This window comes from Musca autumnalis, unplaced genomic scaffold, assembly GCF_047663935.1.
Source record: "Musca autumnalis isolate F117 unplaced genomic scaffold, ASM4766393v1 scaffold_3, whole genome shotgun sequence".
Lineage (NCBI taxonomy): Eukaryota > Metazoa > Arthropoda > Insecta > Diptera > Muscidae > Musca > Musca autumnalis.
In genome coordinates this window covers 168,278,875-168,294,775 of record NW_027411866.1, presented here as the reverse complement: position 1 = coordinate 168,294,775, position 15,901 = coordinate 168,278,875, and the positions used below count along the sequence as shown (strand labels likewise).

General features: G+C 35.5%; 1 protein-coding gene across 11 annotated transcripts in view; it reads right to left on the bottom strand.

Moving 5' to 3' along the window:
- LOC141398080 (GTPase-activating Rap/Ran-GAP domain-like protein 3) overlaps positions 1–15,901 on the bottom strand; it is a 390,292-nt gene that overhangs the window by 48,899 nt on the left and 325,492 nt on the right. For all 11 annotated transcript variants that reach the window (XM_073975254.1, XM_073975256.1, XM_073975263.1 and 8 more), the window contains 3 exons: positions 12,849–13,086; positions 10,791–10,889; positions 2,964–3,067 (listed from right to left, as the gene is read on the bottom strand). In XM_073975254.1, the coding sequence (XP_073831355.1) occupies positions 2,964–3,067; positions 10,791–10,889; positions 12,849–13,086 (441 nt within the window). The remainder of the gene's footprint in view (positions 1–2,963; positions 3,068–10,790; positions 10,890–12,848; positions 13,087–15,901) is intronic.

Here is a 15,901-nt window from a genome sequence, read left to right as displayed (position 1 = left end):
TAGGTTTTTAAAGAAAATTTACGCACCAAAATTTCGACTTTGGACTCCCATTACTAGGGAGCTGTATGAAGCACACTCATGAGATATACATCGAACGACGTGGAATCACGAGTTCTGCAATCCAATAAATAGTTTGGGTAATTATCTGGTTGCGGCCCCCAATTATAAGAAAAATTCAAAAAACCCAGATTTCAAAACTTCAAAATGTCAGCATCGATTTTAGGGGGATCCAGTGTATATATCGAAAAGTCATACATTAGAACCATGTTGCCCAAGGGGTATTCTTCAATTCTTTCTTTGAGCTCAGGTCTGAGTTTTCCATGTTTTGACCAGAAATCAAGAAAGAACACAACAAAACTTGTAAACTTCAACACATTTTTACCCATTTTTTAATATTACCACCAACACAGCTTGCACAAAAATTATTTGTTATGGTTCATTGTATGCGACCCCGGCTGAAATACTTCAATTAATAAAATTATATTCATATTGTATAAAATATATTGACAGTTCGCGATTTATTAAATGGTGAACCTCAACTTCAACGATTGTAAAACATTTTTGAATATTACCATATATCCGATCACTTAAATCCAAATTTGGTACCATTTAGTACTTTTAGTATCCAAAGTACGAATTTCTATACCTACCTCTATCAACACTCCAACATCAATTTTAATTCCGAATTTCACGATTCCAAATGTATCATATCACTGAAATCCAAATTGTACCAAATTTAGTATCATTTAGTACTTTTCCTACCCATAACTAAAAATTTCCAAAACTTTATTAATCCTGCACTCCAACAGTACTCCTTATTCCAAATCTCGGGATTCCAGCTATATCCGTTCACCCAAATCCAAATTGTACCAAATTTGGTACCATTTAGTACTATTCGTACCCATGAGTACGAATTTCCACAACTACCTCAATCCTACACGCCAACAGTAATCTTAATTCCAAATTTCAGGATTAAAGCTGCATCCGACCACCGTAATCCAAATTGTACCAAATTTGGTACCATTTAGTACTTTTCGTATTCAAAGTACGAATTTCCAAACCTACCTCTATAAGCACTTTAACAGTAATCGCAATTCCAAATTTCAGGATTCCAAATGTATCCTATCACTGAAATCCAAATTGTACCAAATTTAGTACCATTTAGTACTTTTACAACCCATAACTAAAAATTTCCAAAACTTTATCAATCCTACACTCCAACAGTACTACTTATTCCAAACCTCGGGATTCCAGCTATATCCGTTCACCCAAATCCAAATTGTACCAAATTTGGTACTATTCGTACCCATGAGTACGAATTTCCACAACTACCTCAACCCTACACGCCAACAGTAATCTTAATTACAAATATCAGGACTACAGCTGCGCCCGATCACCCTAATTCAAATTGTACCAAATTTTGTACCATTTAGTAGTTTTCCAACCCATAACTAAAAATTTCCAAAACTACCTCAATCCTACACTCCAACAGTAATCTTAATTCCAAATATCAGAATTCCTGCTATATCCGTTCACCCAAATCCAAATTGTACAAAATTTAATACCACTCAGTACTTTTTGTACCCACAAGTACGAATTTAGTACTTTTCGTTCGTACTTTTCAAAACCACCTCCTTATATCAACTCATCTTCTAAACCTTGATATTTATTCCAAATTTCAAGATTTTAGCTCTATCCGTTCACGTAGTACCAAATGGTACTTAATTCAGTAACTTTTAGTACTTTCGTACACTTATAATTCCAATTTTCAAAAACCCTTTGGTACACCTTTCTAACTCTCCATCAGTGAACCTCACTCACTCAGAATTCTAACTCTGCGCGTTTGCCTAATACTAAGGGTATAATATTTAGTACTTTTCATACCGTTCTAGTTCGAATTACCAAAAATCCAGCCTTATCTGACACCTTGGGACCAAGAGTGACACTCCCTCAAAATTTCAAGATTCTAGCTCCAGCCGTTTAGCCTGAGCGTTGATTATGAATCAGTCAGTGAGTCATCATTACTGAACTCTTTTATAAGTATAGAAGATGAATTATTTTGTGTCAGTTAGCCTAACCCTAACATTTGGTATAATAGACAGAATGGGAAAACGTTAGTATCTACCTAAAAGAAATGTTTACCAGTGAAAATCCTATGCAAAGGGATAGTGGTGTAGGGTATCACATGGTCGTCCCGTCCGACTATAGCCCTCTCTTACTTGTTTTTTATGTATTTTTTTATGTGTCTTTGCTTTAATGTTGTTATAATTATTTTCTTTTAGAATAAGCTACTTACAACTTCATTTAGTGAATTAATTTTTATTCTGAATTACAACATTTGATTTTTAACGCAAATGGGTTACACTTTAAAAATTAAACTTAAATAGAATATCGAAATTGTCAACAATTTTTCTCGTCTAACAAACTCAATCAATTGGCAAGTAGTGTACTAAATGTTTTATGTTTTGCGTTTTTGTTTCTCAAAACCCCTATAAATTGCAAGACATTGTAAACCACGTTTCTCTTTATGACGCAGATGTGTTTACAAGTTTGAAACATGAAAAACCCTGTTCTTGACCATAAAGTCATGTTTACATTTTTTTTTGTTTTACAAACTGAAAAATTGCAGTGGTTTGTGACCTTTGTTATAAATTTGAAATGTTCTTTTGTGTCGTTAAGAAAACAAGATATAAAACAAAATGAAAATAAACCACTTGTTATATCATTAAAACTCTTTAATACTTTAAGTCTTTAAATATAAGAGTTTTGTATCTTTAGCCACAAATATACACACACACGTTTACTACATTACTGTATTTTATTTTACAGCAAATAACAAAGTTCTTTAAGCTGATAACACAACTCAAGTTAAGATACATCGTATCTCTAGTTACCATCCATCCAACCAAACAAACTAGCAAGCAGTTCATTTCAATTGTTTCATCTCCATTTTTCCTACTCACCTGTTGTCGGTTATCCTTGGAAAAGGGCAAAAGTGTTGATACATGAAACATAATTTCATGACCTTCATGCAGAGTATATACCGAGTATTTACCAGTCATATCACCTGCAACAAAAGAAATAGAATAGTGTGAAAGAATGAAGAAAAATTACAGCACAGAAAATTCAATTAACAAGAGATGATATCAGGAGTACAACTGCATAGCGCTTTCAGTCACAATCTCTACATCCCTCTTTGGGATAATAACATGGGGAATTCTTTGATTCATAACAAACATTACAATAGACTTGGGGTACCGCGTTTTGATGTTTTTGTTTAAATACCTTTATATAATGTTATATTTTTTTGGAAAACTTCAGCACAATAGCTATTGAGGCTATGACACTTATAACATAGAAAACTTAAATTGGGTTTTTTGGGTAATATGGCAATTACCATCTATGGTTCTGCGTCCAATAAATGTGTAGGGAAACCATGCTGTCGTTATTTCTTCACTTTAGATCTTTAATCGGTAAATTTCATATAATTTGTTTCCTTTTTATTTTCTCATATTTAATTTTTTTGTTTGAATGTGCGTTCACACGTTTCCACCACACAATTCATCTATCCTTGATAAATCCGAATATTAAATGAAGATGGCTGACAGACAAGAGGTTATAATAACATATTTCATGAAACAACACGTTGAAGGCAAATGCTCAACATTACACTTGTATTACACGAAAGCACGAAGTGTTATTTTTTCTTGTTCTCTGCTGTACATGAAAAAAAAAAACAAAACTACAAGAAAAGAAAACTACAAAATCTCTGTGGGTAAGGCATAAAAGCAATGCAGTTTTCTTTATTTTTTCTAAACGAAAGTCCATTTCAGGATGAATAAGAAGAAAAAACCTTATAAGAAGATGAATACTATAGTTAATGGAGCGTGGCAGTGGATGAACGAGAGTAATTTAAAATAAGAAATCTTGCATTTATTTCGGGCCGCTTCTTCAAGTATGGGTTATTTCATATATTCAGGGAAAAAATTATAACTTGATTTATTTTAATTTTTAGTTATTTGTGCCATGTAGGTGTACTCTTTCTTTAAGAGATTTTCTTATTAAAAATCAATTTTTGGATATAAATTATCGTTTCTGATACAATTGCTGGTAAAACGACTTATTTCTTCCATAAAATATATTTTTTAAGCTTTTACAGCTAAAACTACACATATTGACGAATGTAGTTAAATAACAACTAAAAATGCGTTCAAATTTACGCAGAATCATGGGCCGAATATTCCCACAAACGAAAAAAGTTGAAAAAGGAGAAACCATCCCCTTGTTAATATTACATCCCGACCCACAGAAATCACTTTTGCGAAAAAAATTAAAAAGTCGTAACCCTAGTGTGCATACCATTACACCACAGTGGCAACTTTACATAGAATCGTGACCCGAATATTTCCAAAAAAACCTTGAAAATGGAGAAAACCATCCTTGTGTTTTTTTATCCCCCAAAGCACAACGATTCAGAATAGTTTTTTTTTTTTTTTTCAAAATCGATACCAACCAGCATATCCTAATTATTAGCTTATCCGTGTAATTGAAGAATGTATTTATACGAATTATTTTCGTAAATATTAAAAATCAGACTGAACTGTATGTTAGGAAACTATCAAACTGTTTGTGTTTCAAAACCAACACAATAACAAACAAGCAAGCCAAGGTTATAGTCGCACGGGGCCGACCATGTGATACCCTACACCACTACCCCTGGGAATTAGCTTTCCCAAATCAAAATTTTTGGAACAAATAAACCTATTGTATGAAATAACTTTGTGGATTCTGGCACTGTTTCACACTTCTCTACAATGAGTGAGTGTACCTCGATTCTTATTTTCTCAATTATATGGGACCCACAGCCTATCTCCGAGTCCGAATGGCGTATCCTAAGACACCACTTGTAAAGTAGTTTTACATGGCTGAAATACTCAGAAAATGTCGCCAATATTACTGATGGGTATTTTGCCACCGTTGAAAGTTTGATGTTGCATGTCTGGGGAATCGTTTTGAAAAAAGATGGCAAAGCGACCCATGCTGCAATGAATGTATAAAAATGCAATTGGACAATTAATACGCTAGAGCAACATGTAATTTGCAATAATACAAAAACTGGGAATCGGAAAATGTGGTTCTCTACACAAAACCTATTATACATATATTAGGCCAGTTATCTAGCAGACACTTTATTGCAATTTGCATCAGGGTGAAAGGTTAGTGTTTTTTTCCATATGTAAAATATAGACCAAAAATATTTTTTTTTATTTTTCATACAAAAGTAAGGGATCGGATAATCATCCAAAATTGTAAGCATCTTCTTCTACCTAAACTTTTACCACGTGCAAAATTTCGTGATTATTGAGCTGTAATTGCGAACTCTAGCGTGATTATGATAACACTACGACAAATAACTGGGTATAGTAGGCTGTAACTCTGTTATTTTAGCATGTACGCCAACACAGTTGAAATCAAAAGAAAGGTCAAGCGTTCCTCTTCAAAGTATAGCTTACCTGCCCAGAATGCCTCTTTTAGAAATAGATATAAGCTGTATATTAAAAATTTTTTAAATATTCACACAAAAGTTGTGGTCCATTTAACCCTCTAAATATTATCTGATCGCCATCCCAAATTGCAAGCTTCTTCTTTTTCATATACTCTTACCTTATTTAAAATTTCGAGGCGATCTGACTATTATTGCGACCTACAGAGCAGCAGCAGATAAAAAATTATTTTTTTGGTCCATTTCACCCGCTAAATATTTCACGATCATCACCAATTAAAATAGCGATCTATTCTGATGTGAAACCGACCTCCATACCAAATTTCGTGACGATCGGTCCATAATTGCGGCCTGGAGTTTGATTACAATTTATAATGGACATACGGACGGACACACATCTCAAAATCGCTTTATCTCGCCGAGATATGAAGATTGGTATACCACATTGGGGATCTCCGACGAATATTTCGCGGTGTTACATGAAATTTTACCAATACAAACTGATAATACCCTTTTCACATTAGTGGTGTAGGGTATAAAGAGGAGTATTAAATTTGCCTTCAAACCTATTTAAAATGAAAAATTCTGCCTGCAGGAAAATAAATATAAAGTAAGAAAAGAAAAGTTTTTGTTAAAATTTGCAGGCGAAAATATTTTCTAAAAACATCGTGCGATTTTTTCAAAAATATGTTCACTATTTAAGAAAATAAAAAGTTTTTGTTAAAATATTCAAATACTTTCTGAAAAATAAAAAGCGCGGCAGGCGAAAATATTTTTGAAAAATCGCGCGATTTTTTACAATAATATTTTCACGTAGGGGATGGAAGATACCAAAGAACGGTCCTGACCGGTTTTAACATGGCAAAGCCCAGGATTTATCTTGGTCCCTCTTTCATCTCAAGTGGACACTGACCTCCCCGTGGTGTCACCTGGGGAACTGCCTTTAAAACTCGTTAAAGCTGGTGAGCTAACATGTGCCGCGCGTTCACCCATAAGAACGTTAAAAACTTGGGTTTGGGCGTCGGGTTAGTAACCCTCCCTTAGAAAAAACAGCCTACTCTGAAAAAACGAAAGAAAAGAAAAGCAAACCCCTCTAACGTTGACGAACCCCGCAAACGTTTTAAGGACCATGATCTGCGAATCTGCACCTGGAATGTTCGCACTCTTTATAGAGAAAGTGCAGTCTTCGAATTGGCAGACGTACTTGAAAAGTACAAGGCCGATATTACTGCCACACAGGAAAAACGATGGATTGGGAAAGGCGACACAACAACACCTAAAGGTGAGGCACTGTATTATAGCTGCCATGACATAAAGCATGAGTTTGGTTGCGGATTTGTAGTTAGTCGGAGGTTAAAACACCTGGTCTCCAGCTTTACACCAGTGAATGAAAGACTTCCTACAATTCGAATAAAAGCAAAATTCTTCAACATTAGTTTTATTTGCGGTCATGCTCCCACTGAAGAAAAGGACGAAGAGACCAAAGATATATTTTACGAGCGCTTAGAAGAAACATATGACCCTGCCCATGACATTAAAATCATTCTAGGCGATTTTAATGCCAAAATTGGAAAGGAGAATATCTTTGGCCCAACAGTCGGAAAATTCAGTCTCCACAGTGAAACATCTGACAATGGTATGAGGCTGATAGACTTTGCAGCTGCAAAAAACATTGTAGTTAGCAGTACCAGATTTAATCATCTCGATATTCATAAGGGCACCTGGCTGCCTCCAGATCAAAGAACAAGTAATCAAATTGATCATGTTGTGATAGATGGAAGACATTCATCCAGCGTGTTGGATGTACAATCGTTCCGAGGCGCAAAAATTGATTCGGACCACTGCCTTGTTGCATCAAAGGTACGTACCCGTCTTAACGGTGCAAATTAAACACGAACAGACACAACGCTGAAGTTGGACATCGATAGCCTGCAAACACAACAGATAGTCACAGCATATTCCACTCAACTAGCCCAATTGCTTAACGCGAGCACTTTTTGTCCCGATAACATAACAACACAATGGCAAAGTATTGCCCACTCCATGCAAACAGCCGCAAAATCCATACTTGGATTCCAGTGACCTCCACAAAGGAATTCATGGTATGACCAGGAGTGTCGTGCTGCTACCGAAGAGAAAAATGTGGCATATAGAGCTACTTTACAATCAGTAGCAACGCGTAGCGCACGAGAGATATCGGGAGAAAAAGAGAGAAGAGAAACGTCTTTTCCACAAGAAAAAGAGAGAAATGGAAAAGCGGGAGTGTGAACAAATCGAGATGTACAGGAGCCAGAATGAAGTCCCAAAATTCTACCAAAGAGTGAAACATCAAACACATGGCTTTGGTACAGGCACATCCTCCTGTAGAGACCAGCAAGGTAATCTGGTAACAGATACAGATAGCGTGCTCAGGATATGGAAGGAACATTTCTCCAATCTGCTGGTATCCAATAGTAGCGAAGACGATGATACCACAGATCCAATCCCAGAAGATGGTATAGAATGTATACCACCCGGCCAAGATGAGGTAAAAACAGCAATCAACCGGCTGAACAACAATAAAGCAGCAGGAGCCAATGGCTTACCAGCCGAGCGGTTTAAAACCGGAGGCGACGCGCTGATAAGGTGTATGCATCAGCTAGTTAGCACCATCTGGCAGGAAGAACGCGTACCCGACGATTGGAACCTGAGCATCCTATGTCCCGTCCACAAGAAAGGAGATAAGACGGTATGCTCCAACTATAGGGGCATAAGTCTTCTCCCTATTGCCTATAAGATAGTGTCAGGGATATTGTGCGAACGACTAAAGCCAATGGTCAACGAAATAATTGGACCATACCAATGTGGCTTTAGACCTGGCAAGTCCACCATTGACCAGATATTTACCCTGCGGCAAATCCTAGAGAAGACCCATGAGATGCAGATCGACACATTTCACCTTTTTGTCGATTATAAAGCAGCATTCGACAGTCCCCTCCGATCAAAGGTATTCCATGCAATGTCTGAATTTGGTATCCCCGCAAAGCTCATCCGGCTTTGTAAGATGACTTTAACTGATACTAGGTCCACAGTTAAAATTGGAAAGAACCTCTCCGAAGAATTTTGTACCAAAAGAGGTTTCAGACAAGGAGTCAGCCTATCCTGTGACCTATTCAACATTTTGCTGGAAAAGGTAATACGAGATGCAAATGTCAAAAGAAATGGCACAATTTACACCAATAGCCACATGTTACTTGCCTATGCTGATGACATAGACATCATGGGACGAGCAGTAAAGGAAGTAACTGATACCTTTAGGATGGTCGAAGCAGAATCTGCGAAAGTGGGTCTGGCGGTAAACGGCGAAAAGACCAAATTGATGTTGTCGACGCGCAAAGCCTCTATAGAGCTCGGACCAACTGTGGAAGTTGGTACCTACAATTTTGAGGTAGTTAAAGACTTCGTCTACCTCGGCACTGCCATAAACACAACAAATAACATCAGTTGTGAAATAAGAAGAAGAATTGTATTGGCCAACAGATGCTACTATGGTCTAAGTAAGCAATTTAAAAACAAAGCCACATCTCGTCAAACAAAAATAACACTATACAAAACGCTGATACTACTCGTGCTAATGTATGGCTCCGAAGCATGGGTACTTGTGCAAGCAGATAAGGCAGTGCTTGGTGTATTTGAGAGGAAAAATTCTTCGAAAGATCTACGGGCCGATTTGCGTTGACGGTGAATATCGACGTCGTATGAACCATGAGCTATATAAACTATACAAAGACATGAATATAGTTAAACGTATCGAGATGCAACGATTGCGTTGGTTAGGCCATATCATGAGAATGAGCGATGATGAACCCGCTAAAAAGGCGTATGAATACATGCCACATGGCGGTGCACGCAGAATCGGCAGGCCTAAGCTTCGATGGAGCATACAAGTGGATGAAGAAATGAAAAGGCGCGGTATTCCAAAAAGTCAAGCGAAAAACAAAGAGGAATGGAGATCTTTTCTTAGTTCGGTCTATGGAACAAATGTTCTGTAATGGGCCAACTAAGTAAGTAAAAAGTAAATTTTCCCAATTTAAGAAGATAAAAGTTTTTGTAAAACTTTTCAAATACTTTCAGAAAAACAAGAAGCGAGACAGGCGAAAATATTTTTGAAAAAATCGCGCGATTTTTTACAAAAATATTTTCACAATTTAAAAAGATAAACAGTTTTTGTAATGATATTCAAATACTTTCTGGAAAACGCAAAGCGCCGCAGGCGAAAACATTTCTGAAAAAAATCGCGCGATTTTTTACAAAAATATTTTCACAATTTAAGAAGGTAAAAAGTTTTTGTAATGATATTCAAGTACTTTCTTTTTGGAAAACGAAAAGCGACGCAGGCGAAAATATTTTTGTAATCATGAAAAACTCTCTGAAAAGCGAATAGCGCCGCAGTCGAAAATATTTTTGAAAACAATCGCGCGATTTTCTTAACAAATATTTTCACAATTAAAGAAAATACAAACATTTATTAAAAATATGCAAATCTTTGAAAATCGCTCCATTAAAAAAAAATTCTGATTACTACACCAAATTAAGAAAAAAGTTGTAATAACATGTCTATATTAAAAATTTAAATAATTATGATGTATACAAAATGTCTTCGTAGTATGGTAAAAATTCTCTGAACTGCTACTGACATAATTTCGTTTTCAAATAATATTATGAAATCAGGAGGATTTTGTAGATACTTCGGCATTGGTTGGCACTTAGGCCTTCAACAAATTTTGGGAGTTATGTCTGTAAAGCAAAGTAACGTCCAAAATCACTGACATTGTTTTACAAGCAGGCGATGGAGTAAGTGCAATTTCCCAATTTGAACATCTATATCTCTAAAATGGTTAAATCTAAGAATGATCATAAAAGTTCATCTTGTAGAGAATTTTCACAGCTACTACATTTTCTTTAATCCCATTTCGATAGGACTTGCCGTTTTCAAACAAAATCCTGAAAATCTAAAAAATCCTAAAAATGTGACAGTTGACCTCGATTTATTTTAAAATGCCTCCGGCGATTTTTTGTTTTTAATTTTGCTCATCTCTGAACGAACTGTAGTTTCAGAATCGGCAAAACTTCCCAGGCACTTTTCGTTTAAAGTTAGTTAAGACGCAGCATGATTTACAATTTCCTTTGGGATACACCAATTGTGAATATTTATTTTCCTGAACTAGTAAAACAAGCTCATTTCGTACAAAACAATATGCAGCGGTCACTCTCATCGTGCTTATATTATTCTAAACAACTTACTTACCTTTAACATCTAAACCACCACGAAAACGATCCCATCCTTTTAAGCGCACACGTTCACCCAACACATCTAAAAAGTCTTCAAAGTCTGGACTGGATTCCTCTGGAAGAAGCAAATTGTGAAAAGAAGCAAAACAAACAATGAAACACACCCACACACACGCAGGCCGATTAAAGGCTTCTTGATTATAACAACTACACTGAAGTATAAATAAAGAAATTCCTGCTTAGAAAATATTAAAGAAACATAAAGCAAAACAAAAGATTTCAGACAATGGAGTCCATAACAAAAGGGATACATTAATAATGCGCCAACAAGTAAAATAACCTGTTTGAAAAGGGAATTGCTTCCATACTGTCATTGTGAATTTGAAATAAAAAATGAAAATTAAATTCTTGGCTTGAATAAAAGCCGTTTAGATCCAAAGGCATTAAGAAAATATTACATCGTTTTAATTTAAACTCATTCATTGCTCATTTAAGGAACTTGTTTTGGCAAAGTCATTATATATATACATGAATTTATAAAGGGATTTCATTTAGAATTTCATGATCGTTCAAAAAATAAAATTAAGGAAGTAAAAAATAATCACCCCAAAGGAAAAGAATAAACTCAATTGGAATTTTATATAAATTGACATTAAAAAGTAAATTAAAACAAGTAAGAAAAGCGTTAAGTTCGGTCGGGCCGAACTTTTTATACCCTCCACCACAAATTTCAGCCATTTCGGTGGATTAATGTGGCCACAACCTTCAAAATACCGAAATTGGGAAGGTACCGTTCTATGGGGGCTATATGATGGCGTGGACCTATACTTACAAATTTCTGGGGGAAAGTTTTATACGCCTAAAGAAGACTAAATATCAAATTTCAGCCATCTCGGTGTGATAATGAGGCTAAAACGTTCAAAATATCGAAAATCGGGAGATATTGTATTATGGGGGCTATATCAACACGTGGACCTATATAAACATATTATGGTAGAAATGTTTCTTAGCCTCTGGAAACACAAAATACAAAGTTACAACCGATTCTTTGGTCAAATGGGTCTAATACATTCAAAATATATTAAAATGACGCGTACTTTATAAGGGGCCTTATGTGGGGGCTATACAAAAACGTGGACCTATATAACCCAGGTAGGAATATTTTTTGGCCTCTGAAGACACAAAATACCAAATTACAACCAATTCTGTGGTCAAATGGGTCTAATACATTCAAAATATATTAAAATGACGCGTACTTTATATGGGGCCATATATGGGGGCTATACCAAAACGTGGACCTATATAACCCAACTTTGGTAGGAATATTTTTTGGCCTCTGGAGACACAAAGTACCAAATTACAACCAATACGGTGGTAAAATGGGCCAAATATCTTAAAAATTCCTTAAAACGACGACGCGTCACGCGTCATTTTGTATGGGGGCTATACGAAAGCGTGGACCTACATAGCCCGCTTTCAATACCAAAAGTCCTACGTAAATATAACATATTTTCCCAAAATTTCATCAACCTACGTCAATCCGTTCGGACGCTAGAGTGATTTCCACAGACGGACAGACGGACAGACGGACGGACATGGCTATATCGATGTAGAATTGCACGCTGATCAAGAATATATATACTTTGTGGGGTCTACAATGATTATTTCGAGTAGTTACAAACGTAGTGACAAACTTAATATACCCCCATCCTATGGTGGAGGGTATAAAAATATAAAATTAAGGAAGTGAAAAATAACCAAACCCACGGAAAAGAATAATTTCAATTGGATTTTTACAAATTGGCATTAAATTGACTATTTTAAATTAGATAATATGAAATATTAGTTTCTGTCCAAATTCGTTATGTGGTAGATACGGTTTAATTTAACAACAAAAAACTCTAAAAATGTAAATATTCCTACATAATCCTTTCGTCACTTTCCTAGAAAATACTTTTTTTAAATTTGTTCTTTAAAAACATTCCTCTCCACATATATACATATGTACGCATGTATGACTCACTAACATTTAGTTGAAATAATCACCATCCAAAAAACGTCTTCTTCTACTTACGATTACTTAACATCTCATCATCACAGCACTGTCCTGGCTTCATGTATACAACGCCAAATTTGAAATTAACTGAGCCCTCTTGCTCCTCCAGCAATAGTAAATCCTTTTGAATGTCAGCTGCAAAAATCTCCTTAGGATTTTTCATTGTCGATGCATCGATGCCACTGAAGTGTGTTAGGATTTGTTTAACAGTGAGTTTTTGATTGGCCTGATACGGCAATGCAATCTTTTGTGTACCCTAAAAATGGGAAAGAGGCCAAAAAGAATGAAAAAAAAAAACGTTAGCAGTAGATCAAATAGGAGAAAACAACAAAAACAAAAATTACTGAACAAATGAGAAAAACATCTAAAATATATTAAGTACAATTGAAATGCTTTTGAAAAATGAAAAGTATGATAAAACACAAGAAATGTCTGAGTGAAAAAAGCTTTTAAAATATGAATGTATTGTGGAATGTCCACAGATTAAAAGTGACACAAAAATGGACTTGGCAATTTAAATTGTCTTGGATAATAATGGTTTTCGTATTTTAAAAACAATCCCTACAAAGCCCAGCAAATATTTGGAAGCCACCTAGGTCGAATAGTAAGGAAGTAATGTATAAAAGGGTGTTTCTGCATTACAAGTAATTGAAAAATTATACATTGCTAATTATACCCTCCACCATAAGATGGAATGCATAATTAGCTGTGTCATTCCATTTGTTTCACATCGAAATATCCATGGGATATCCTATAAAATATTTATATTCTTGTGTCCATGTCCGCCCATCTGTTGAAATCAAGATACAGTTCGCAATACTTAAGATAGAGCGTTTTTATTTGGTATAGAAGTTTCTATTTCATTATCACACCAAAATGAGTGAAATTTAGGATTTAGACTTTGTTGAGGTTACAACACTTTCCACCAGAAATTTTGCTATACATGTCCACATTTTCATATAGTCCACGTAGAACGCACGATTTTTGGTTTTTTGAAAGTCTTTGCCTCATTATCCTATCGAAACGTCTTAAATTTGGTATTTAGTGTTTGGCATGTGTACAAGAAATGAATGTATTCTTCAAAATTAGATCTTTCGACGTAAGACTAATAATAAATTTGCGCCAAATCGCGATATTTTAAGCATTTATTTTAACTTAACCCTTTCGGTGCTTCTTTTTTGATTTTGATCTGAAAAATATATTTTTCCAATTTTATATATATTTAAGCCCACTATATGAATAATCAAAACTAATTTTTTAACATTTTGTTTGGAAAAGTGGTTTTTGGACACTATGCCATATGGCATAGAATGTATTTCAAGGAAAAACAAAAACAAAACTAAAATATTCAAGGTTTTAATTAAATTTCATCTTATAGAAGACCAGGAGGCCTTTTAGAAGAGGAAGAGGTCTTCTTATAGAAGAGCAGGACGTCTTCTCATAAAAGAGCAGAAGGTCCTCTCATAGAAGGGCAGGATGTCTTCTCCTGGAAGAGCAAAAGGTCGTTTCATAGAATGACAGAATGTTTTCACATAGAAGAGCAGGACGTTTGCATATAGAAGGGCAGGAGGTCTTCTTATAGAAGAGCAGGAGGTCTTCTTATAGTAGAGCAAGAGGTCTTCTTATAGAAGAGCAGGAGGTCATCTCCTTGAAGAGTAGGAGGTCCTCTTCTTGAAGAGCAGGACGACTTTTCATAGAAGAACAAGACGTTTGCATATAGAAGGGCAGGACGTCTTTTCATATAAGAGCAGGACGTTTGCATATAGAAGGGCAGGAGGTCTTCTTATAGAAGAGAAGGAGGACTTCTTATATAAGAGCAGGACGTCTTTTCATAGAAGAGCAGGACGTTTGCATATAGAAGGCGGGAGGTATTCTTATAGAAGAGAAGGAGGTCTTCTTATACAAGAGCAGGAGGTCTGCCCATAGAAGAGCAGCACGTCTTCTCGTAGAAGAGAAGGACGTTTGCATATAGAAGGGCAGGAGGTATTCTTATAGAAGAAAAGGAGATCTTCTTATATAAGAGCAGGAGGTCTGCTCATAGAAGAGCAGGACGTCTTCTCATAGAAAAGCAGGAGACCTTCTTATAAAAAATCAGATGGTCTTCTCATAGAAGATCAGGGGCCCTTCTTATAGAAAAGCATAAGATCTTCTTATTGAAGACCAGGAGGTCTACTTATAGAAGACATGAAGGTTTTTCATAGAATATCTAGAGGTCTACTATTAGAAGATTTGGGGGTCTTCACATAGAAGGTCTTCTTATAGAATATCTGGAGGTCTTCTTTTAGAACATTTAAAGCCTCTTATAGAAAACCTAGGGTCTTCTTATAGAAAAGCTAGGGTCTTCTTATAGAAAACCTAGGGTCTTCTGATGGAAGATTTGAGGCCTTCTTTTAGAAAAACTGGAGGACTTCTTATAGAACACCTGAATGTCATCCTATAGAAGGGCTGGAGGTCAGCTTGTAGAAGACGTGGGGTCCATCTTATATAATATCTGGAGGAGTTATTTTAAAAAATCTGCAAGAATTGTTATACATCATCTGGAGGTTTTCCTATGGTGGATCTGGAGGTTTCCTTATAGAAGACCTGGAAGTCTTCGTATAGAAGACCTGGAGGTCTACTTATACAAGATCTGGAGGTCTTCTTATAGAAGACCTGGAAGTCTATTTATACAAGATCTGGAGGTCTTCTTATAGAAGATCTAGGGGTTTTACAATAGAAGATCTGGGAGTCAAACAAAGTGAAACATTTCCGTTGGGAAAAATCTATGCGATATGGCATAGTATGAAATATAAAAAATCTGGCAGCTCCATTGAACTATATTTCGGATCTTTTTTTCGATTTAATTATTAAGGCAATGATTATCTACTAAATTAAATACAAAAAGTTAACAAAAAAAATATTTTTGTTAATAAAATATTTAAAATTATAAGATGTTATTTTCATGCAAATTTTAAATCGAACAAGGAGCGCTTGCTCTTTGAGACATAACAATGTATAGGGTCCACCAATCAAAAATTTTTGTCGAATTATTTTTAGATAACACTTCAGGGAAAAATACAAAATTATTAAAA